This window comes from Armigeres subalbatus, chromosome 3, assembly GCF_024139115.2.
Source record: "Armigeres subalbatus isolate Guangzhou_Male chromosome 3, GZ_Asu_2, whole genome shotgun sequence".
Classification (NCBI taxonomy): Eukaryota; Metazoa; Arthropoda; class Insecta; order Diptera; family Culicidae; genus Armigeres; species Armigeres subalbatus.
In genome coordinates, this window is record NC_085141.1 from 158594172 (window position 1) to 158618097 (window position 23926).

General features: G+C 39.4%; 2 protein-coding genes across 2 annotated transcripts in view; both read right to left on the reverse strand.

The window, feature by feature from the left end:
• LOC134225674 (putative tricarboxylate transport protein, mitochondrial) overlaps window positions 1-1937 on the reverse strand; it is a 44072-nt gene extending 42135 nt beyond the window's left edge. Inside the window, exon 1 of the mRNA XM_062705941.1 lies at window positions 1446-1937. The gene's annotated coding sequence lies outside the window, so the exon portion shown is untranslated. The remainder of the gene's footprint in view (window positions 1-1445) is intronic.
• A 12459-nt stretch (window positions 1938-14396) lies between these two features.
• Window positions 14397-23429, reverse strand: LOC134222085 (probable fatty acid-binding protein; the record flags this gene model as incomplete). Its single annotated transcript, XM_062701233.1, has 2 exons — window positions 14397-15270; window positions 23234-23429. Coding segments are annotated over 2 exons (522 nt in total), but the record flags the coding sequence as incomplete, so codon positions are not given.
• Window positions 23430-23926: the final 497 nt, after the last annotated feature.

Here is a 23926-nt window from a genome sequence, read left to right on the forward strand (position 1 = left end):
CACATTTTGTTCAGGGTTTTCCATCCCTATGCCGATATGTATATTTAAATTTCTAGGCTATTAGACTATCTTTGAGCAATTGCAAAGCCAACTTTAGAGATGAGCCAGCCTATGGCTCTAAATCTCTATAATAAATAAATAATACAGTGATCGTTCGCTAATTGGGGCACGACCTCACCCCAACTAGCGAATGCCGTTCGCTAATTGGGGCGTTTTGACAAGCGTCAATGTTGTTTACTTTTTGCATTGAACAAAGGAAAATTTTACGCGCCAGAAAATATAGATCCCGCCAAACACGGAAACAAAACGTCAACTCGTTTTTGACATCACATTCTGACGTTTAGCTGCTTTTTAATTGGGTTTCGCCCCAATTAGCGAACCCCCAACTAAAAAGCGCCCCAACTAGAAAAACCCCAATTAGCGAACGTTCACTGTATATAAATAAAGAAGTGACATTTCTTAAGTTGTTGTTTTTCATGATAACGAGCATTTTTCGATCTAGTACCCATTTTAATTATAGACACTACAGTGATCGTTCGCTAATTGGGGCGTTTTGACAAGCGTTAATGTTGTTTACTTTTTGCATTGAACAAAGGAAAATTTTACGCGCCAGAAAATATAGATCCCGCCGAACACGGAAACAAAACGTCAAAGCGTTTTTGACATCACATTCTGACGTTTAGCTGCTTTTTAATTTGGTTTCGCCCCAATTAGCGAACCCCCAACTAAAAAGCGCCCCAACTAGAAAAACCCCAATTAGCGAACGTTCACTGTATAGGTTCCATAGACGAGCGCAGGCCCGGTTGGGTCATTTCGATTAAGTGTGTTTTTCCACTTTTTCACAGTGTATCACGCGAATTTGACGTCACACGCTTCGTTGCTTGGATTGGAATTGTGACGTCATGCTCGTTTGGCTACACTAACTGACAGTTCGTTTGGCTACACTCGCCTTCGCCTCAGCTCGTCTATGGAACCTATAGTGTCTAAAATTTTAATGTTTCTTCCATTCTCCGATCTCTCTCTATATCGACGGTCACTTCAATATCGAGATGTAGAGAATCCACTGCATTAGTAATTTGACTAATTTATATGGTTTGTGCTCACACTGTGCAAGTGGTGTGAGATAGTCGCGCCTAGTGATAAACATTCATAATATCATGGTGTTAGTGAACAAACTAGCTCTCATTGAATGTGTGAAACCTTACAAACGTTGTAAGGTTCCCTGAATCAAAACATTGCTACGTGCGGTAAACCGAGGCCACACAACAGTGCCACAGAGGATCCATAATTATGCTGCTGGTCCCAACACTGGACAGCATGAGTCCAATCACGTTATGCAATATTGGTAAATTAAATATCGATTTCGGTGTAATTCTTCTTCAACTAATCAAGCTTACTAATTGATTGAATTCTTTTAAATAATAATAGATTCTGATTGAGATTACCTTCCACAATTTTTCAATAGGTTGTGCAGTGTTGTTGTGTTGATTATAATCCACAACACAATTGGATGGAATGTGTTTCTCCAAGCTTCACTGTCGGTCTCACTATATTCATACACTATTCACTTTGGAGCTAATTTTTACAATTGGTAAACGCTTGTTTCACTATTGAAACAATCAGACTCGAATGTCAATCGAAATTTACAGATTTTCCACAGCCGATGATCCATTACACATCCATGTACTCAACTGGAATTGGAAACGAACGCCTACTACTTGCAAAATAATACAACGTCACCCGCGACTGATAACCTGGGTAGCAATCACACACCAAACTACGTATTTTGAATGCACTTTCAGTAGCTAATAACAATGGTGCTTCATTGGTTCCATTTAGATCCCTGAATCCTTAGAATCGACTGCGAAACACTATCCACGTCCGATAGAAGCTCATTTACCATTTTGCGAATGTCCAGTCGCAGCTCAGACGTCTGCCTAGTGCCTACATACATAAAAAGACGAGAGGGGTGATGTCACACCACATCGATCGCCTCATACATCGGATGATTTCGGGCGCGGAATGAGTTTTGTTGTGCACCCTGCTTTTATGCTTTATGTTGTAGGTAGGCTATGTGGGGATGATTTGAGGGCGCGCTTATTATTGTTGTATGTTAGCAATGAAGAACACGTGTTAGTCGGTGATTGAAAGTTGTTTTTAGGACGAATACACTTTCTTGTGCACCTATTTCACATATTACGGAAAATCCTTCATTTCAAACAGGATTACGATATTAACTATCAAATCTAATTTCTCAGTTTCCAAAACTGTTTAGATTGTTTTTTTTTGTTTTGGTCCAGGTGGGTGATTTAATACAGTGATATCAGGAAGTTCGTGATGGTAGTGATAAAGATTAACTGAGGTACTGTGCACACTACCGCTTCGTATGTATTCTCTTCAACGTGAATGAAGCATTACAAAGTTAAACTACGTAGTTCTGCCATCTATGAATTCACCATTAAGTTTTACGGAGGTTACTCAACTGGGCGGTTTATGAACGTCAATGTTATCCTCCTCGGTAGAGCTTAAGCCACGCGCTTTTCGAGTTTAACCGAGATTACCTCAGGCCCGACATTTGTCCGCTGATGATGACGGCATTGATATCGTGTCTAAAGCCTGCTGTACACCTCTAGTGAACGTGAACGTGATCAAACTGTTTATCGACGCAAAAAAGCGCGCACATGACAATTCTTCACGCAAACCACTAATAAAATATACGATATAACGTACCCCCGATATAACGTACAGTCGATATAACGTCACTCGATATATGTAGCGGACATTTTTCCCCGTTATAACGTACACTTTGAAAAATAATTTTAATTTGGATAGTTTTTGCAAAATAATTTACTAAATTGTTATGATCATTCATGTAGGGATGACATTATTGTATGGAGTCTATTTTTATCAGCTAGAAGTATGAATTACTGTTTTCCTCAGTTTGCACTATCCTCAGAATTCTCCCGAGGCATATTTTATGGATAAATTTTTAGTTGATTTTAGTTAAAGTCAAAATTGATGACGGGTTGTTTTCAGGTTTAAGTCAGCCAATATCGAGTAAAGTATTGGTATTGTAGATTCAGGCTTGAAATATGTACCAGATTATTTTTAAATTATTCCTAGAGGAAATTCCTGGAGCAACTCTCAAGATAATTTCTGGTACATTTTGAGGAAGAATTCCTGTAGGAAATTCTAAAAGAATGTCCGAATCAATGTTTGAATAAAAAATCTGATTGAATTCATGAAGGAATAAAAAAACTTCATGAATACGACACGGAACACGGACAATTAGTGTTGTCCAATTTTCTTTTTCTTCGTACCCAAGATTTCACGGTTCACTCTATTTTAATCACACGCGGACTAGTTATACAGACAACCGTCTACTTCGGCGATCAGTCACCAACCAACCTAACCGATCTCATTCCCTTCTATCCAAGCCTCCCAGGCCTCTTCTCATCGGGCGGAAATCACTACCCGATCCTCCTACATCAAAACAATTACAATTATAAAGGGCTGCATTTAGTAATTTATGGGACATTGCAAAATGTAACATGTTCGAAACGAATTCGTGAAGTAATTTCTGGAGGTACATTTTAAAGAATTTCCAATGAAATTGAAAAAAAGAATTTCCGAATGAGTTTCCTGAATGCATTTTTGAACAATTCCTAAAGGAATTTAGGAAGGAACTCCAAATAGAAATTGCGAATAAATTCCTAGATTTCCACATGAGCTCCTTCCAGAATTCCTTCTGGAATTGTTCCATCTGGAATGTCTTCTAGATTTCCTTCGAAAATAGTCCCAGGTAGTTGTTCTTTTGGAAAATGCACCAGTAATTTATTATAAAATACCTCCAGAAAATCCTTTGAAGATTACTCCAGGAATTCCTCCGTAGATTCCCGTACACGCAAAAAAAAAAACGTTCCTGAATTCGTGAACCAGCAAAAATACACCGTGATTTGATTCATGGATTCAGGAACACCAGTCACGTTTTCCAGAACGTTCCAGAAAACGTGACTGTATTCCCGAATCCATGACTGTTGTTCACGATAAAATACACCGTGAACTCGTTAGTTCACGAATTCATGAACGCTTTTTTTTTGCGTGTAGGGATTTCTTCAAAATATCTTCCAGTAACGAATCCAGTAATTCCTTCGAAAATTCTTCCAGGAATTCCTTCGAAAATTCTCCCAGGAATTCCTTCGGAATTTCACTTAGACATAAGGTCAATACTTTGTTTAATTTCTTTCAAGAAAATCCTAAGACCTCCGGAAATTCCTGCAAGAATTCCTTCGGAAACTTCTTGAGCAATACTTTTAGAAATTATCCCAGGAATTTCTCAAAAAAATTTAGAATAAAATGCAATGAAACTCCTGGGGAATTTCTAAACAAATGTGTTGGTTGAAGTGTTGGTTATGTTATGTGATGAGTGTTGCCGAGAACTTCATGAAAATGTAGTCTAATACGTGAATTGTTTGTGATTGTCAGGTAAAACTCGTCTTTATGTATAGGTTTTCCCAGTAGTTTAGCAACTGCCATAGATCAGGGCATGATTAACCTCCACCACCCTATAAAACTGCATCCACCCACTCACCACACACTTAAAATAAATCGCCGAATTTGGTAAAATTTTATCGAAATCTGAACAGCAGAACTGTTTGGTATATAATTAAACTGATTTTCGGTGATTTTGATAGTTGACCAATGGAAAAAATTACAAAACATCTGTGAAATGAATTACCGAACAGTTCTGCTGTTGAGATTTCGGTAAAATTAACCGAATACGGTGAAATGAGTTAAGCGTGCATAGTCCTCCAACCCAACTGCCAGGAAAAGTGGCTCTAAAGACAGGTTAACTAGCTTTAAGAGAGTGAAGACAGAAGTAAATAAAGTGTCGCAAAGTGGCTCTGTTGTTTTTTCGGCATTTGATTGCGAGAGTATCCTGTCCGCGAGTTGCTTGAGGTGAACGTGCTGACCCTGAGGCTATTGGTTCAGTGAGGTTCAGCATAGCGCTGGTCATACTTACCCGATAATTACAAATTCCTAATGGATTTTTGAGCTCCTGAAGGAACTTCCGACATACTTAGATTTCTCCAAAGATTTCTTTGGGCAATGCTTAAAGATTTCCTTCAGAAATTCCCCCAGCGATTTCTTTGAAAAATCCTTCGGAAACAACTTCGGAAATTAATCTAAAATCATTTTTTAATTCCTCCTCAAAGTTTCTTCGAAAATTGAAAGAATGAATTTTAAGAATTACTTCAGAAACTACCTCAGGAGCTCCTTTGGAATTCAAAACTTCCTTCTGGAATTCTTTCGAAAATTCTTCGAATCATTCATTTTGAAATATATTCACGAATTCCATTTAAACATTCTCCGGAAATACTTTCCGAAACACCCTTTGAAATATTTACGGAAAATATTTTGGTAATTCTTTCGGATATTTCTTCGAAATTCCTTTGGGGATTCGTTCTGGAATTCCTTTACAAATTCCTTCGGAAAATTATTAAGGTTTTGAAAATTCGCGTAGGATTTTTTTCGGAAGTGCTTTCTTTGCATGGATTTTTTAGGAGTTCATTTAAGAGTTCCTTCAAGAATTCTACCGGACATCTCTATGGAGATTCTTTCACAAATACAATCTCCAGAAATTCTTTCAGAAATTCCTATTAGCGTTGAACTTAATTTCTAAATTGAAAATAGACGTTAGGCATTGCAATATCATCTGAGCACAGGATATCATCTTTGCTTGTGCAAAGATATTATCCCTAATCAAAGAGCACTCTGGAAAGATATTATCATTTGAGCATTTGATGATGATCCTGATAGCCAGCGGGGTTCGGGGTTTGTTCACGTTGCGAGGACGTTGCTACAACAAAAGTAGTGAAAAAACATTTCTCCATAGCGAACTTTGCCCTTTGTTTACTGATCAGATAGATAACTAAGATCGATATCCCAGCATATCATCAATATCTTTGCTCAGAAGATCGAATGATGGGATAAATTGCAATGCCTGCTTTGGATATTCCTTAATTTTTTTCAGCAACTCTTTCAGAAATTTCTTTGGAAATTCTTCTGGAATTATTTTCAGAATTTCCAGAATTTCTTTAAACATCTGTGAGGAAATTCCTTTAGAATGTTTTTCGGTAATACCAGTGGAAATACTTCAGAGAATTCTTTCGATTTTTTAGGAATTCCTTTGAGGAATAGTTTGGAAATACCATTTTTCTTGGGAAATCTTTGACTAATCTATTCACTATTTGAAAATTCCGTCAAAAATTCCTCCAAGGATGAATTAAAATTTTTGGAAATTTCATCCAACAAAATATCGGATAGAATTCAGGTATTTTATGTGGTTTTACTGAAGAAAAGAATTCCTAAAGGAATCTCTGAAAAAATATCAAAGGAATTTCAGATGAAAATATTCTTCATTTCTCCAGACTTTTATTCAGGAACTTTTCTAGAAATTCCATCGAAAATTTTGAATAAAATTGATCAAAATTGGCGTGATATCGGATTTTTTTGTTCAGAATAATATTGGCGTATATAATTAAATTTCAGTGAAAATATTCAATTTGGCGAGTCACGTGCCCCATCGTGCCCTAGTTTAAATCCACCGAAGATCGTGGATACTCAATAAATGAATATTCATGCAAACGGTGCAACGAAAAGCAAGCCTTGTGTTTCCTGTGCTTTTGAGCCTCTTATTTCCTGTGCTTCATATAGATATAAAATGAAGAATTCAATTCTTCGGGTCATTTTTCTTAGAAACGAACAAGTTTGTTGGAATTGTTCACAAGATAAGCTGTTTCACACTGCTAGCTGAGCCTTATATATATAAAAAAAATATTCACCCATTAAGTAAATGATAGTTCAACATTTAAGTAGTGTAAAATAAGGATGATTACTCGTGCTTCGGTATAACGTACAATTCGATATAACGTACAACTTTGAAATCGATATGTACGTCATATCGAAGTTTACCTGTATATTGAAATAAACTTTAAGTGTGGTCACGAATAAGCAATAATTTGATTTATGTTTGGAACCATATTGATTATATTAGGGTGGTGCTATTGCAAATAATTATAGTCGCGACACATATACGCATATACTATATACATATTAGACCTCTTCATGTTTTCGAAAAGTATCAAAAATTCAACCGGCCAGCCCAGAATCACAATTCATATGATAAAATAAGCCTCCTGCCAAATTTTCAGCTAATTCAGATAAAATTTCGAGGTGGCCCAAGCAGAGTCTCTTAATTCTCGTGTATACATGAATGAGACAGTGTGCCATGAGCTACACAAGCTCACGTAGCATCGATTCGGTGCGACGAGAGAAGCTAGCACGCGCAAAAATATCTGAGTGAGCGAGTCTCAAGTACGTCTCATGAGACTCATCCCATGCGCTAGGAATGTATAGCGGGCGTTACTTAGGCGACGATATTATTGAATGAAAATTTCCCGCCCAACTTGATTTACGCACCTTCACTGTTGTTTGCAAAGGTTTGCCATGGCAAACAGCGCATGAGCTGATCGCTTTGAGATGTCTCAATGCGACTCACCGATGTTAATATGAGGTACACAAGCTTCGTGAGACTCGCGTGCGCTAAATTTTATGTGCGCGTAGCAATCTTTGCTCAATCTCATCCTTTTTTGTACGCGTGCATGATGTCTGGGCCCAAGTCGATTTAGTGTTTTTGGTATTTCTTCAGTTTTGAAAAAAAAAAAAAAACTAGAGATATAAACGCCGAAAACTATCGCAACAACCTCTATACGGAAGCTTTTGGTATGCTCTACAAATCTTGTGAACATTACGATTCGTTCTGTTCACGTTTTGACTATGTTAAAGTGATTTTCGGGCTTTGCATAAAAACACTGTTTCCCCTAAAAGGATTTGCAGAAATCGCTCTCAATAGATAACGAAGAACGATAAAAAACAGTCAAAAACTGTTCCGAATCATAACAAGCCATGATAACAAATTTATCAAACTTGTATAAAAGTGCGAAAAAACAGAATCGGATAGGCAGCCCCCACAGAGAAGTGATGATTTTCGCTTTGTTTTCTCTCATTTTGTGTTGAAGACCGCTCATCTGTGTAGAACAAGTTGAAATGCATCATCAGAACCAGTGTTTGGAACTTCCTAGAAAAAAATAATCATGGGGTATACTGCCATTCTTCGCATAATTGTCCAATGTTACCTGTGATGAAGAAATCCAATTAGTCTCACTAATTTCAATTAGTCAATTAGTCTCACTAATTTCAGAATCGATTGGATCTGAAAATTTAACAAGTATTTTTGGGATGTTATGAGCGTAGGCAACACTTTCCAGGACATAAATCGAATCACTACTTATTTGAATGGTTTTCAGTCTCTATTATCACCAAACAACAACTTCGTTTTTTTCAGTGGGACAAATTGACTCGAGTTTGAGATTTTTCATCGTTACAGTATGCCTGCGCTCAAAACTCTCGACGGTGTACAACACGCGTCGTAGTCGAACGCCGTGGCTTAGCATTGGGTGGCTACAAGACGGTAGACTAGCCCAAGGATACATTCAGCAGCTAGAAGTGGCACTCCCAACGGAAGAGCAGCTAGGCGCAGCGTCTCTTGAAGCTGGCTGGAGAGATATTCGATCCGCCATTGGTAGCACCGCAACCGCTGCAGTTGGCACGGTGCCCCCAGATTAGAGAAACGACTGGTATGATGGCGAATGTGAGCAGTTAGTGGAAGAGAAGAATGCAGCATGGGCGAGATTGCTGCAACACCGCACGAGGGCAAACGAGGCACGATATAAACGGGCGCGGAACAGACAAAACTCGATTTTCTGGAGGAACAAGCGCCAGCAAAAAGATCGACACCGTGAAGAGACCGAGCAACTGTACCGCGATAATAACACACGAAAGTTCTAGGAGAAGTTGAACCATTCACGTAAGGGCCACGTGCCACAGCCTGATATGTGTAAGGACATAAACGGGAACCTTCTTACGAACGAGCGTGAGGTGATCCAAATGTGGCGGCAGTACTACGAACAACACCTCAATGGCGATGTGGCAGACGAAGATGGCGTGTTTCGTAGAGAGAGAGAGATGTGAATGTGAAAGAAGAACTTATTATTATATAGGCGTAACCGCCAGGAATAAGTTGGTTATCATATTATGATCAGAGAGCTAGATAAGTACAATATTCATGAAAAGTGGCAAAAATTCTAGGGGGGGCTTATTTAGTTCTAGGTGGGGCTATAGCCCCCCCTAGCCCACCTGTAGTTGCGCCAATGTGTAAGCCAGGTATTATGATCAGGAATCGCAAAATAAAATTTTTGAGAATTTGAACTCGACGAGGCACTCTGAAGCAAATTTTGAAAATCCAATGAAATCATGATCTCTTATTAGAAATTCATAAATTCTAATAAACTTTAATTTCTAAATGGCAGACTTTAGTATTAAAGTTAATAAAAATGGATGGCCAAATAATCTCGAGTTTCAAAAATCTTTCAAATCTTATAAGTTTGTTTTATTTTAGATTTAAAAAATCTGACCAATTCATTCACCTCCACACTAGTTTTTTGGGTATCTATTCTTAATTGTTAATAAATAGGATCTCTTTTATAAAACCCAGATTAATCCACCTAGCGGTGATGATGCCTTTCTCGTGCCAAATGCCAAAATAGTATTTTGGGCATTACTTCTGAGCCCATCGTCCGATCGGGCCAATTTTCAATAGGAAATAATGAGACAAGATTCTGCGTCGAATGCAGCCTGTTGTAAGGGAATCCGTTCAGGGTAAGTGCATTAAAAATGAGCTAGACTTTTTTACGCGCTTTTTTATGAGAAAAGTATTTTGGCCATAACTACCAAACCCATTGTCCGATCCGTCCAATTTTCAATAGGAAACAATGGAGTAAGATACTGCGTCGAATGCAGCCTGTTGTGAGGGAATCCGTTTAGGGTAAGTGCATTAAAAGTGAGCTAGACTTTTTTACGCGCTTTTTTATGAGGGAAAGTATTTTGGCCATAACTTCCAAGCCCATAGTCCGATCCGTCCAATTTTCAATAGGAAACAATCGGGCAGTATACTGCTTCGAATGCAAGTAAATTGGTTGAGGGTAAGTGCAAAAAAAGTGAGCTAAACTTTTTGCTCTTTTGGTGCGCACATACACACACACATACACACACACACACACACACCACACACAGACATCACCTCAATTCGTCGAGCTGAGTCGATTGGTATATAACACTATGGGTCTTCGAGCCTTCTATAAAAAGTTTGTTTTTGGAGTGAACATATAGCCTTTACGTATACTTAGTATACGAGAAAGGCAAAAATGTGATATTTCTAAAATAATATTGTTCATGAAGTTTTGAATTACACCATGATTCTTTTTAACGCGATTTTATTCGCAAGCTTTTTTCATACGCACATGTTCTTTGCAAAATTCTACCGGAGCTAGGAGCACTAAATCACATTAATTTTTGCCTAGCCTGTTTTTACGCACAGTTATAACGCCATCCAGCCTGATGGCTTGCTCTACAATTTCTGTTTTTGAGACATATCCCGAAGGGCAAGGTAAATTTAACGATCATAAACGGTTTTAAGAACCATAATGTACTTTCTGTCTTCGTCGCCCTTATCGCTCATTTTTTCTCCCTGAAACATTAAACATCATTGTCATGTGATGAAACTGAGCCTGTTACTATCTTTGTCAGCGGGTATAACCGCTCACCAACAGACGTGGTTCTAGTTCCAATACTCCTCAATTCTGTACTCTATACTCGAGGTCAACCTTTCGCCTTTTAACAAATTCCATTCGCGGAGAAAAAGCAAGATCATAGTCGCCATGAATCGGAAATAACCTCACGATGTTCACTATACACTTGGAACTTCTGTGGTGCATATTTCCCAAATTTTATATATTGGTACCAGATTCTCATTTGATTTGGTAGGTACTTACTTGATACTTGATCGGCTACAGCTCTTCGATGAACCTACGCCGAATGGAGTATCGCTTCCAGTCGCCCTGAACATTGAGCGCCCTCAGGTCCTCTTCAACTGCAAAAAGCCATCGTGTACGCGGCCTTCCACGAAGCCAGCGGCCTCTTCCGGGTTCTCTACTAAATATTATCTTCGCTTGATGTTATTCCGGCATACGAACAACGTAACCAGCCCACCGTAGTCTGCCGTGTTGTATAAGCTTAATAATATCCTCTATATATACCTGGTACAATTCGTGATTCATGCGACGCCGCCAGATACCGTTCTCTTGATTACCGCCGAGTATTGTCCGAGTATTGTCCGCAGCACCTTACGCTCAAACACCTGAAAGCTGTCCGATCAGCCTCCTTTAATTTCCATGTTTTATGGCCGTATAAAGCCGCCTGAAGAATCAGAGTAGTATACAGCGCGAGTTTTCGTTTGCAGACTACGAGACTTAAGCTGGTTACGAAGTGCGTAATAAGCCCGATTTGCAGCTGCAACACGCCTTTTCACCTAGCGGGTAACATCATTATCGCACGTCACTAATGTTCCAAGATACACAAATTCTTCTACCACTTCAAACTTTTCACCATCCAGCACCATTTCGCTACCATCACCACTAATTGATTGCCAGCGACCATATACTTCGTTTTGCTGGTATTCATCGTGAGTCCAATCCTCGCTGTCTCCTTCTTAAAAGGCACATAAGCCTCTTCCACGGCACGGCGATCAATCCCAGGAGAATCCCAGGAGCATTTGCGATTTTGTGATAATGGTACCGCTTCGTTGCACACCAGCTCTCATAATTGCTCCCTCGAGTGCTATATTGAACAGTAGATAAGAGAGTGCATCACCCTGCTTTAATCCATCTAAGGTAACAAATGACGTCGATATTTCATCCTCGTCTACCCATATTTTCGACATAATATGGTGCAGAGCTTCATAAAGCTGCTCTCTGCCATGTTTGAGAAGTTCAGCCGGGAGCTGGTCCTTCCCCGCAGCCTTATTGTTTTCAGCTCTTTAACAGCTTTTTTAACCTCATCTAGTGTAGGTGACTCCACAGCTTGTCCATCGTCGCTAATATTTATTCTGCTCACCGATGCACCGTCACTTCCACTATTCAACAAAGTCTCGAAGTGTTGCTTCCACCTGGCAGCCACTTCGGTTTTATCTGTCAGCAAATTCCCTTGTTGGTCGTTGCACATGACGGGAGATGGCGCTGTCTTTCTCCGCACGCCATTGACAGACTCATAAAACCTCCGCATATCGTTCTGCTCCATTTTTTCCTGCGCCTCACTAATAACTTGTTCTTCGTACTTTTTTTCCTGCGGTGGGTTCGTTTTTCAGCTGCTATTGCTTCCTTGTACCGATCTCTATTCGATCGGGCACCCGACACCAACATCCGGCTTCTGGCAATGGTCTTCTCGTCTGTCACTCTCTGACACTCCACATCGAACCCGTCATGGATCGCCTCTGTGCAGTGCCTACCACTTCTCGTGCTGTTGTGCTCACCGCTCCATGGATCGACTCTCATAGATCGTTGATGTTGTCGCTAACGTTAATTGCACTTATCCGTTCGTCGAGCTTCTGGCGGTACGCATTCGATACTCCTTCCGCCGACAATCTAGATATTGTAACGCATCGTTCGCTGTGATCTTTCGTTCGATACAGTTGACAACCGTGATCGAATTTTACTGACAACGAGATCAGAGTCAATGTTCGGACCTCTGAATGTCCACACATCGATAACATCCGAGAAATGGCGCCCATCTACCAGAACATGGTCTATCCGGTTGCATATTTCACCATTTGGGTGTCCCCAGGTGTGCTTTCGGATGTTCTTTCGTGCAAAGTAGGTGCTACTGATGGCCCCTCTGGCAGCAACGAAATTTACTAGCCGTAGCCGTTATCATTGGTAGCAGAGTGAAGGCTCTCCCTACCGGTTATGGGACGGAAAAAGTCCTCCCTACCGACCTGAGCGTTAGCGTTTCCGATAACAATGATAACTCTCCACAGGCTTTATCAAGACATTCATAAAACGTGTCCTTCACGTCGTCCGATTTATCGTTTGTCGGCGCGTAATGTTGATCAGGCTGTAATTGAAGAATTTACCCCGTATCCTCAACACACAGATTCGTTCGCTAATGGATTTCCACCGCATCACTCGCTTCATCCGCTTGTCCATCACTACGAAACCAGCTCCATGCTCTGCTTTTCCGCCGCTGCTGTGATAGATGTTATACTTGGTCCACGGCTCGGAATTCACGTGCTCCAGATCTGGGCCATAGGACTTCTTGAATAGCGGCCACGTTCACTCCAACCTTCTGCAGTTCGCGAGCCAGAAGGCTCACTCGTCCAGGTTCATTTAGGGTCCTGATATTACAGGTACCGAGTTTCCGATACCGATAGTCCTTATTTCGTTGCCGGGTCGGTTGTCAAAAATAACGTTCTCTTTTTTTCTATCTCCATTTTTCGTGGTATTTGAGAGGCTTCAGTAAGCTACCTTACCGGGGTCGCGTTACCTACATCGCGCTGATGAGACTGCCACCTTAGGTATAGCTGATGCGATACAGCATTTCGTTAATCAGCCGCTGGGTACCAGGCAGACGCTGTTTGAGCCGCACCTCCTGGTGAACAGACGCTCGAGGCGTACTTTATTACTCTAGCTGATGTCAGAAGGACAACAGTGCCCAGGCTGCACTACCAGCTAAGTACACAACCCTCAACTGGCGGTCTTTTGTCATCGGACGACAAACGATTTTTATTTTGGACTATTTACAATAGGCAATGCAAAAATAGTGACTTTTCCGCAAAATAGTGACTTTTGGATGCAAATAGTAACTTTTTAGTGACTATACTCAAAATAGTGACCAAGTCACTAAAAAGTGGGTCGGTACCAGGCCTGTATACTTCATTATTGAAATATTTGTGATTTTTTTCACTTACCCCATTTACCCACTAAGCCCACTATAGTTCAATCAACACACATTCTCAAAGGACATGGAAATCCTTGGTTCCCAAAATGGTCTTCTTAGAATAAAAGAAATTATCGAATCGAAACATGTGGAATGGAAATGATGTTCCAAGTCCAACTGTTTCAGAAGCTATTTGCTTGTTTTTGGGTAGAATAAGTTAGAAGGTCAGTGGTCATAGGGAAAAGGTGTGATGAAGAACGATACAAGGTTTCAATACAAATTAAGTAATTAAGTGTCTGCAAGTTGGAAGACAATATCAAAACAATTTTATTATAGTTTTAATTTCTTTATTTAGTTACTTCTTAGTTACTAGCTTTTTGTACGTTGCAAGATACTCGTGGCAGTGCACTACAGCTCTATTTCGTTCAAGGCTTTTAAATAACTGAAACAAGGTAACTGAATTTGATGTGGAAAATGTGAAAATGAAAATAAAACAACAGAAAAGATTTCGATAATACACTGCAAAATATGTACTTTTCTTTTTTATTTATCGTTTATACAAAAATGCTTCATGCATTACTAAAAGCTAAAAATAATATCCGAAAATAGATATTTTACTTCGGTTCAACAACGATTCTCAGAAGAAAAGAATAAACAAAACAGCCGAAAAAACATGTTCACTTCACCTACTAAATGGAATAATGAAAAAACGTGCGTCCGTTCGATTTGTTGTGTTGTGTCAGTTGACTTGGTGCATCTCCGCACTCGTCAGATAACTGCTAGTCTAGATTGGATAGTCGAGGAAGAGGAAACGCGATGATTTGACCGCACACTTAAAGAGGATCATCCCGGTCGGATGAGCTGGGTTCCGGGTTGTGCGCATGATGTGATCGTTATTCGGTTTCCCCTTCTGGGAATGATGACTAGGTCCGATGTTCTGTGATGTATGATCAAGTAATAGGATAAAAATTTGCGACGAAAGGAACGCTTCGTCAAACGAACGGAACTGCAGGATGGGCGCGATGGATTTGCGTCTGTGCGGCGGTGGCCTCGCTTAGGCGGCCTTGTAGTACCGGACGCACTTGGCGTTTCCAGCGGTCATGGTGGCCGTCAGGTCGGTTGCGGTGAACTCCCGGACGATGGTGGTTGGCTTATCGCCCTTCTGCTCGTGCACCAGCTTGTTGTCGCCGTCGAGGGTGCACACCGACTTGACCTTGCGGCCGTCGACGGTTTCCTCCTCGAACTCCTCGCCGAGCTTGAACTTGATGGTGGTGTTCTTGAAGGTCGAGGTGGTGTTGAAGGTGTACTCGTCTCCGTCCTTGACCAGTTCGACCGTTGGCGAGATGCTGTTGCCGAGCTTGCGGAGCACCATGCCAACACCTGTTGTAGTAAGCGAGATGATAACGGAGAAACGAATGAGCGATTGTATAAAAGTTTTAGGATGCTTATCGCCGTAAGTTCGGCCGTACAAAAGCACAGTTTTTCAAATAGAGGTGATAACGAATGCTGGCAATAGATGGAATATAGGGTAAGGTCTTGGCTTTGTGTGAGTTTGCACATTTCGAATGATAGTCTTTCGACAGACAAAAGATTGCACATTGGACTGGTATGTTTGCAAATACTGTTATCAGTGAAATTTTATATAATATTACGTTATCAGGATGCGATGAGTTTCAATTTACTCTGATCAGCTGTTCTAGACAATTCTTCTACCGATTATTTTTGAACAAGTAAAATATTGCGTACTTTATTATGAACATTGTTTGTTTTGTTTTGTGCGTAACAATTGTTATTCATCAGACCAAAAGCACGAACCACGGTTATTCGAACAAATTCGTTACAAACGGAATGAATACTGATTACCCTAATAACCCAATTTGAGGTGACTATCTATTTTTAGCAGTGTTATCAGCAATATGCTCGTAGCTATAACTCAGAAACGGCAGGTCATGAATCAATGAGAACTAATTGTCACAAAGAAGATGACAAAATCGCGTCTATATTCTAATATTCCGTACAAAAACTTCATTGAAAGTAAAAATTGTGGTGTTGTTAATTACCTACATTGTCACAAAGTTTTCATTCCAAAGACATGCTTTAGGATTTAAATGAAAGTTATTATCTTTCACACTCAACCTCTGATTTTAACTCAATCAATCATCAACCGTTCAACCCTAGTCTACTCGTCAGCACCTTTCGATCATATTTATCACACCAACACATGGCTCACCAAACTCTAATTGATGTCCCCCGACCAGATTTCACCAGCAAGTGACGGGGCGATGGACCGCCCGTTGCATTTTAGTGGCAGGCAAAGGTTAATTCGATTAGCGAGCAGCGGCCAGCGAAAATTTTCTGACCCTCCAAAACCGCTCCAACTCACCGTCTCGCTCTAATTGAATCAAGAATCCATTATAATCCAGATCAGAGAATTCCGACGGCACTGCTGCCGACGGACGGAAAGGGAGAAAGTCCCAGGAAGGGAATTCGATTAATTTAAATTACAATTGATCAATTGTGTCGAAGTCGCGCCACGAAGCCTGGGAAGGCTTCTCCGCCGCCCCGTGTCAGGCGACTGGCCGACGATAGCAGAGCTTCATCTTTCCACGCTGGCGACCATACCAGAAGCGACAAGTGTGCCGATTAGCATATGCATTCACGCGTGTACGCGGAAGACAGCTCGCCGATGCAGTCTAGTCTCTCCGGTGTCGGTTCAGCCTATCAAGGTGCTTGAACTTCGCGTCTGCTTCGGTGCCGAGGGGATCAATGGAGAAGAGGTTTTTTTTTCTAATGCGGATTTCCGCTCCTTTCTACATCAATTTCCATAGCGGGCATCAGCGGGCCAGCAGTAGTCAGTACTTAGTCAGCGCGCAACAAGTGTCTCTTCATCAGCTTATTACTTGATGGTGGTATGGAATTGTATGGTTAAGGGTATGTGACACGTATCAGTGTAAAAGTAGTTTGATTTTTTCTCATAATATCATTTTAATTGTATGGAATTACAGGTAATATGTAACTTAAATTTGGCAAAATTTGAGTAACGAAACAACAGAAAATTCGTTATCTTAAGAAAATTGAAATATTATTAAAAAAATGAAATAAAACAATTTTATAAATCTTATATATAAAAAAAAGAATCCTTTTTAAAATATGTAGAATATTTGGAATAAAATTGATATGTTCGAAATAAATTATAAATAGTATCATTCATAAATGATAACAAAACTAAATAAATTTAATGCTTTCCTGTGGAATTTTACAGTCACAGGAAATTGGATACCATTTTGGCTTTGCTTCTTCTCAATCAAATTGTTGATTAAAATGTTAGGATTAAATCATATTTTTTAAGTTAATAGAAGCAGCAACCTACTTGATATAGTGGATTTACTAATATCCAGCTAAATCAAACAAAAAGTCACGATTCTCATGTTACCTGTTTCGGTTTGGAAAAGGTAATCAAACTTTATATTTTGGTAAATAAAATTTAAAGTAATAATAAAATATTTTATATTATTAGGATTACAATATGTTTAAGCATTATAATATAACCCCTGTTAATTGGTTGAATTTTACAAATTGAAAAAAAGGTTAATATTTATGCTGTCTATACGGCTAACAAGCGTGTACATATCCTTAGTAATCAGACGAAAAACGATAGAACGTTATTGTTTGCACTTGGTTACATAATAGATTAACTCCGGGGCTCCTAGGTACGGTGATTGGTGTGGGTTTTTCTATTTTTGGAACCCCTGCTGGCTGGTTTAAGTGCAGGCACGTTAATCACCGATAAGCGATAACTATGACACAACACACAACAGAGCTACCGGAGATGATTTGTTACCCAACTCGATATGGGCAACGATGGCGTACCGTGGTAAACACGGTAATCAACGTCAACGCCGTAATTCCTCATGTCCAGATAACGTCGTCCGCCCGGTGGAATTTTTAGTCCCAGCGCAAGGGAAAATGTGGACGGTCGATTAGAAAAAGTTTATCGGTTGGTTTTTTTTATAATCAGCTGAAGCTCTTTAGATTAATAGAAAAGCCGATAAAAAACATTTCGGTAAGCGTGAGTCAAAATTCGTTACCGCGATATCAAGATTTAGATTAGACCGTGTGCATTCTTGTTGTTGTCAGCAACAAGATGTTTGTTTGCAGTTCAAAGTCGAACAAATTAAAAAGATGTTTCAGAAGTACAGTTATTGTTTTATATACCAATTTAGAATAATAAGATTGTGGTGATAAAAGAATCTTAAGACAAGCGGTTAGCAATCCAAACAGGGCTGACCTTGATTCTTGTACTCACGTTTGCAAAGTCAGGATGAATTATCATCACTGCTTGCTATAGAGCAGTAATGTAGAAGACAAAACGTTTGTTGTTGCTTATTACTTATTTGTTGATTTTAGATTCTTCGAGAATCCGAAGCGGTCTGAGACTTTGTTGAGCAATTAAATCAAAGTGTTTAGTGTTATACTTGGTTCAACGTCATACGTTCTATCGGTGGGATTAAAATGATGACATCATGGTTGTTTGATTAGATCATTTAGAAACAGCTTCCATAGGCTCCGATTGATTCATAGAAAGTTTGTAAATAATTTATTGGTCACCATTTGAGAGATTTGTCGGGATAACTTGAGAAGGGAAACGAATTCTGTTAGTTTTTGGCATTATCTAAACTAACTATTATGACTTTAATTGCTCTAAATATCATACAGATCTTCACAGAACAGAAGACCATTGGCTCAACGCAGAATCGTTTTTACTATCGTTCTGAGTATTACTCCTGACATGCAATTTAAATGCCTTCATGTGCACAAAAAATGAAGATATACTTCTAATAAACAATATTTGAAGCTAGAAGTGCTCCTGCAAATCTCGAGTATTTTGAATAAGCCTCAACTGCCATCAAACGTTAGTGCAAGTCACTGGAGCGCCCTGTTTTCATTCCCATGGTAAAGATTGTTATGACTGCCAACCCGTTCGAAAGTGCTGATGTAGGTAGGTACATATGCAGAACAAGTGGCTTTCGCATAAGCGCTTGATCGCGGAGCGACGTCTTCTCTGCAGTGATCTGTGCCAATGAAGAATTCTTCATCATCAACCATCACGGCGAGCAAGGTGTACTTTGGACCTTCGCAGTGGACTTTGGTGGAATCACGCTATGTTCAGCTCGGGTAGAAATTCGACAACAATTTTTCGCAACGGTGCCCACATGTAGATAATTATTTTAATTGGTCGATTGTATGTGGCACACAGTGTGCGGTTAGATTTTCATAGAATTTTTAATCTCGTGTCGCGTAATCCAAACTATCTGGATGCGAATGTGTCGATCATTTTCATTCTGAAATACATTTTTTAAATGTCAAAATCCAATTGTGCCGAAATTAACTGTATTTTATTTTATATCTGTCGAACAGTATGGTTTATGACACAAAGCTCTATTTTTGTAAGTTTGAAATGTTCCACAATAAAATATTCGATGATAAAAAATTAAGGGCCTTCTGTAATGTTGCCTAGCAGAATTTTGAACAAAATCCATTTTTTGCAGAAGAAAACTTCACAGGAAGTCGGGAAAATTGACAGCTCAAAAATTTCCTATGTCAGACCGAGAATCAAACCCAGCAACCTTCAGCATGGTCTTGCTTTGTACCCGCGCATCTTACCGCACGGCTATGGAATGCCCAGAAGAATAATAATTTACGCATTTCAAAAATGCGTTAGCTACTTTTGAAGCAATTTCTTTTTTTTTAAATACTAAAATAATTTGTGGAAAAATATTTGGAACTATTCTTAAATTATTCATGGAGCTCTTTCCATAAAAACTGAGCAATTTAACTTTTTTTTGAGAATTTCTGCAATCTGATTAGAACGGCATCCCGGGAGGAAAAAATCCGGGATTTTCGAAATTTAGGAATTTTCCGAATCCCGGGTGTCATTTCTTTCGATCACGGAAATCTCGACATACCCGGGAAAAGCAAGATTCCAGATTCAAGAAATCCAATAACTTTTTTCAAATTTGACTGAAAAGTAGTTGTCGCTTTTCGTGTAAAGTAAATATAAGTGGAAGTATGTGCATCATTCGCAATGTGCTAAACAGAATCAAACCGATTTCAACACGCGCTGCATTGACGACTGCCCTCATCTGCAAATGCTAATTAATTTGTTCACTCTCTAGTGTCAAGAAAATAAGCTTGTGATCAGTATTCCAAAATGTGCGGGAATGTCTTTCCATCGCTCTAAGGATCCGATCATATTTGATTACTACACAGATAACTGCTGCTTCAATAGGGTGGATCACCAATGTAACCCAACGAAAATATTTTCTACTTTTTGAATGTCATAGCGGCACTCAGTTGGTAGCCATTACCAAGCGCAAAACACTGGATTTGCAGGGACTTTGTAAAGAACTTATGAGAAACTTCATAAGAAATTATAAAATTATTTCATAGAGAAAATCTTAGTGAAACTTCCATTAATATTCCAAAGAAATCACTGTGAAGTGTCATAGAGGTAGCTGTACGGCGAATGATATATTATATTATTTTACCCTATCTTAACCGATTTTAATCGAATTCGAGACACATGTTCTCTGTTCTACAAAAAAGTTTATATGGAGTAGGAGTGTTATTGTTTACAGGGGGAGAAGCGTTTTCCAGGAAACGAGTAAGACGAAAGAAGAATGAAAGAAGAAAAAGAAAATATAATAAAGAAAGGAAGGAATAAGTAAGAATGAAAAAGGAAGACGAAAGAAGGAGGATGGCATAAGGAATAAAGAAAAAAGACGAAAAAAGAAGCAGAAAAGAAGAAGGACGATAAAGAAACAAGGAGAAGCGAAAAAGAAAGTGGATGGGAGAAAGAAGAAGACCATAGTGTTGAATTTTTCAACCTATTGTAGTATTAAGTCAAATGGCCTTTGGTGCTGCAAAAAGACATTTGAATTGCAAAATTTATTTTTCAATCCAGAGCAAAGCATACCCGGCTTTAAGCTAGTTTACCTATAAAATTATTTATTAGGTAATGGCAATGATGAATCGAAAACTGATGTGGTGCATGTGGTCAGTTGAAATATTTGTATATATGACTATTTGATGGCGTTCAATTCGATTTGCATCAAATTTGCACCAATTTTATTTATAATTTTCTTTTGGACGTTTATATTTTTAACATTTTACTATGTTACTCATGACATGTCGTGGTTCTTGATTACAGAAAGATGTTAAGAGATAGACGCGCACTGCTGTAGATTTTTTTCCAAACAGTATCTGCTTACGATGCACACACTCGAATAAATGCATCTTGGACGAACCAAAGTGCTTACGTTTGCATCTGAACAGTTGTTCAAAGTTCCATACGATTACACCCAGCTTTCAATCGTTCAATCTCGTCAGGTTCAAAGTTCATTCCATCGGATCCAATGGACACGTGCTCCGCCCCTCACGGAGCAGCCGACTTTCTGCGTCGCGTTCTATCGTCTAAATTGACACCAATGACGGCACGTAACATCGCGCTGGACACCGCCGCCAGCTAACGGTCGGTCGGTCCGGCACTATCAGCAAGGCAAAACTTGTCCCAACTGCTTGGAAATGTTTCCGTTCGTCGTGACGTGATGTTACGACGCCCTAGCACTTCCCTCCTCCACGCACATTCCCGTTTGTCCCCACCGGATTGCAGCCATGTGACCGAGACTACTTGCTCAATTACGACGGCCAACTAAACAACATGTGTAGAGAAAGTTCAGCACAGTGAAGGAGCTACGAGATGCGAAGCAAAAAGTGCCATTGCTGCTGATAGTTAGATGCAGAGCCCAACAAACTCGCCTCATAGCTAAATGGAGGACGACACTGCGCATACAAGTATTTGCCTAAATAAGTTGGTCAAAACAAGAGATTTTAAAAATGTTGTTTTTTCGAAATTCATAGACAATAAAACAAAGCACTTAACCAAACTAAAAAAAATGAAATGTTGAATTTTTTATATTGAGAAATATTTTCAAAATGAGTATAAGAAACAAGTTGTACAAGGCAGGAAGTCTAGGAATCGAATACTCAAAAATAGTTAATAAACAGGCAAGCGACAATTTTACAAAATGTTTGAAATAGGTGGCTTCATAAAGAGATATTATGTTACAATTACAAAATTTTAAATGTATTTCATCATCCTGATGTGTTTAAAACGAATAAAATAACAGTTCCCTGACAGCTTTTATTACTTGCCTTTCACTTATACTAAATATACGTTATTTCATAAGATCGCTCTAAAACAAAATTTTAATAGAAGGAGAACAATGGTGTTATTATTATATCAATCAACACAGCTCGATGAATTGAGTTGAGATGATATCTCTATGCGTGTGTACAAAAATGTGACACACTTTTTAGTGTTTGTTATTGTCCGATTTGCTCCACCAATTTCGATTCAAAATAACTGAAGTTTTGATTGGATTATTCCAGGACGGCTTTATAATTTCAACCATCAAGACTGAAGCCATAGCCCACCATGCGACAATGCCGATTTGTGAATGAAGCGGAAGAAGAGCAAAGAAGTAAAGTAGCTTCATGGAACATTATCTCGTATGTATCGAGTTCAATGACACTTCTCCGGTCTGTTGTTGATAAGAATCCTTACAAGAGTGGTCTATATTTTGAATGCTATTTATGCATACTACAGTGAAGAACAAAGCCGTACATTGGTTCGGAATCCAATTGGACTCACGAAATCGTCTACAGCACAGATATTTTTCAATTTTGGGCCGTTCTCTTGTATCGCCTTTCCAGTTGATGATACGCAAAACGTGTTTGATTGCATTGCATCATTCCTGCAGGATGCCAGCAAAAGGCGGCTGATGGATCAGAATCACGTCACAACAACCTACATATCCACATCGCATCTCATCGCAGATGAGTTGAAAATGAGCAAATTCGAAAAAAAAGGTGCAATAATAGGAAGAGAAAGGGATGGTAAAATGAGGTTGAAAGAACCGGCCGGCTTTTGGCGCAAACGCAACAACACGTAGCCGGCACATCGTACGATTCTGGATCTGTGTGGTGGTTTGTATTGGTTGTTACCAAATCGTTATGGCGTGGAAATTTGAAGTTCCAAATAACATAGTTTAGGTTTACATCCGGTGGTTCTACACGAAGAACTGCCATTCGGACATCACTTCGATCAATGGGCATACACCAGAGTCCACCGGCATTTCTAATTAGTTTTAATTTATACGACTGAACCGCATTGTATGTAATTATCGTTCGTTCGATTGCAATCACCGCATATATACGTTAACATTAACCAGCATTCCGCACATTATCACATCGTCACTAAATTCCATCCAATGTTACTCACCGAGGGCCTTCATGTACTCATCGAATCCTTCGGACTTTTCCATCTTGTACTTCTTTCCAACCCAGGCTGCCATTGTTGAAGATGTAATTGTCTGCTGTTCAAGGAATCTGAGAAACACAGAGAGATCACCACTGTCGACTGTAAGGATCCACCGGTAACACTGGAATACATCGTTCGGGGGCGCTTCGGCACGGTTTTATACCGGCCTCCGTTCGGTCAATGTCGCACACACGAACACAGCAAGCCGCATGCACGGGAAGCGACGTACGTAGCCACACAAACGTTACTGTGCTAAAGATATCGCAAGCGGCGGCGTCTTTCGCGCGTATCTCGCCTCGCTTGCTGTGTGGGATTATGGCATAATCGCGATAGGGCGGCCAAACACATGCGATTCAATGAAGGTAGTTAATCGGTTTCTTCGACTGATTCTTTAATTTGCTTTGTGATTTCGTTTATTGAAGATGAGGTGATATAGAATGTTCTGCACTTTGTGTAGAAAAGAAGTAAGTACTATTTGCAGTCTTTATTTAAAAAGCTGTAAGTACCTATTATAATATATAATAATATATTAAAATATTTTGTATTGGCGCTTTGATGTTGCATGAACAAGAAGAAACAGAAAGATGATACATATTTGAAAATATGCGCACGGGAAACCATACTGAGAAGTTTTGAAAATCCTCTCAAAAATTT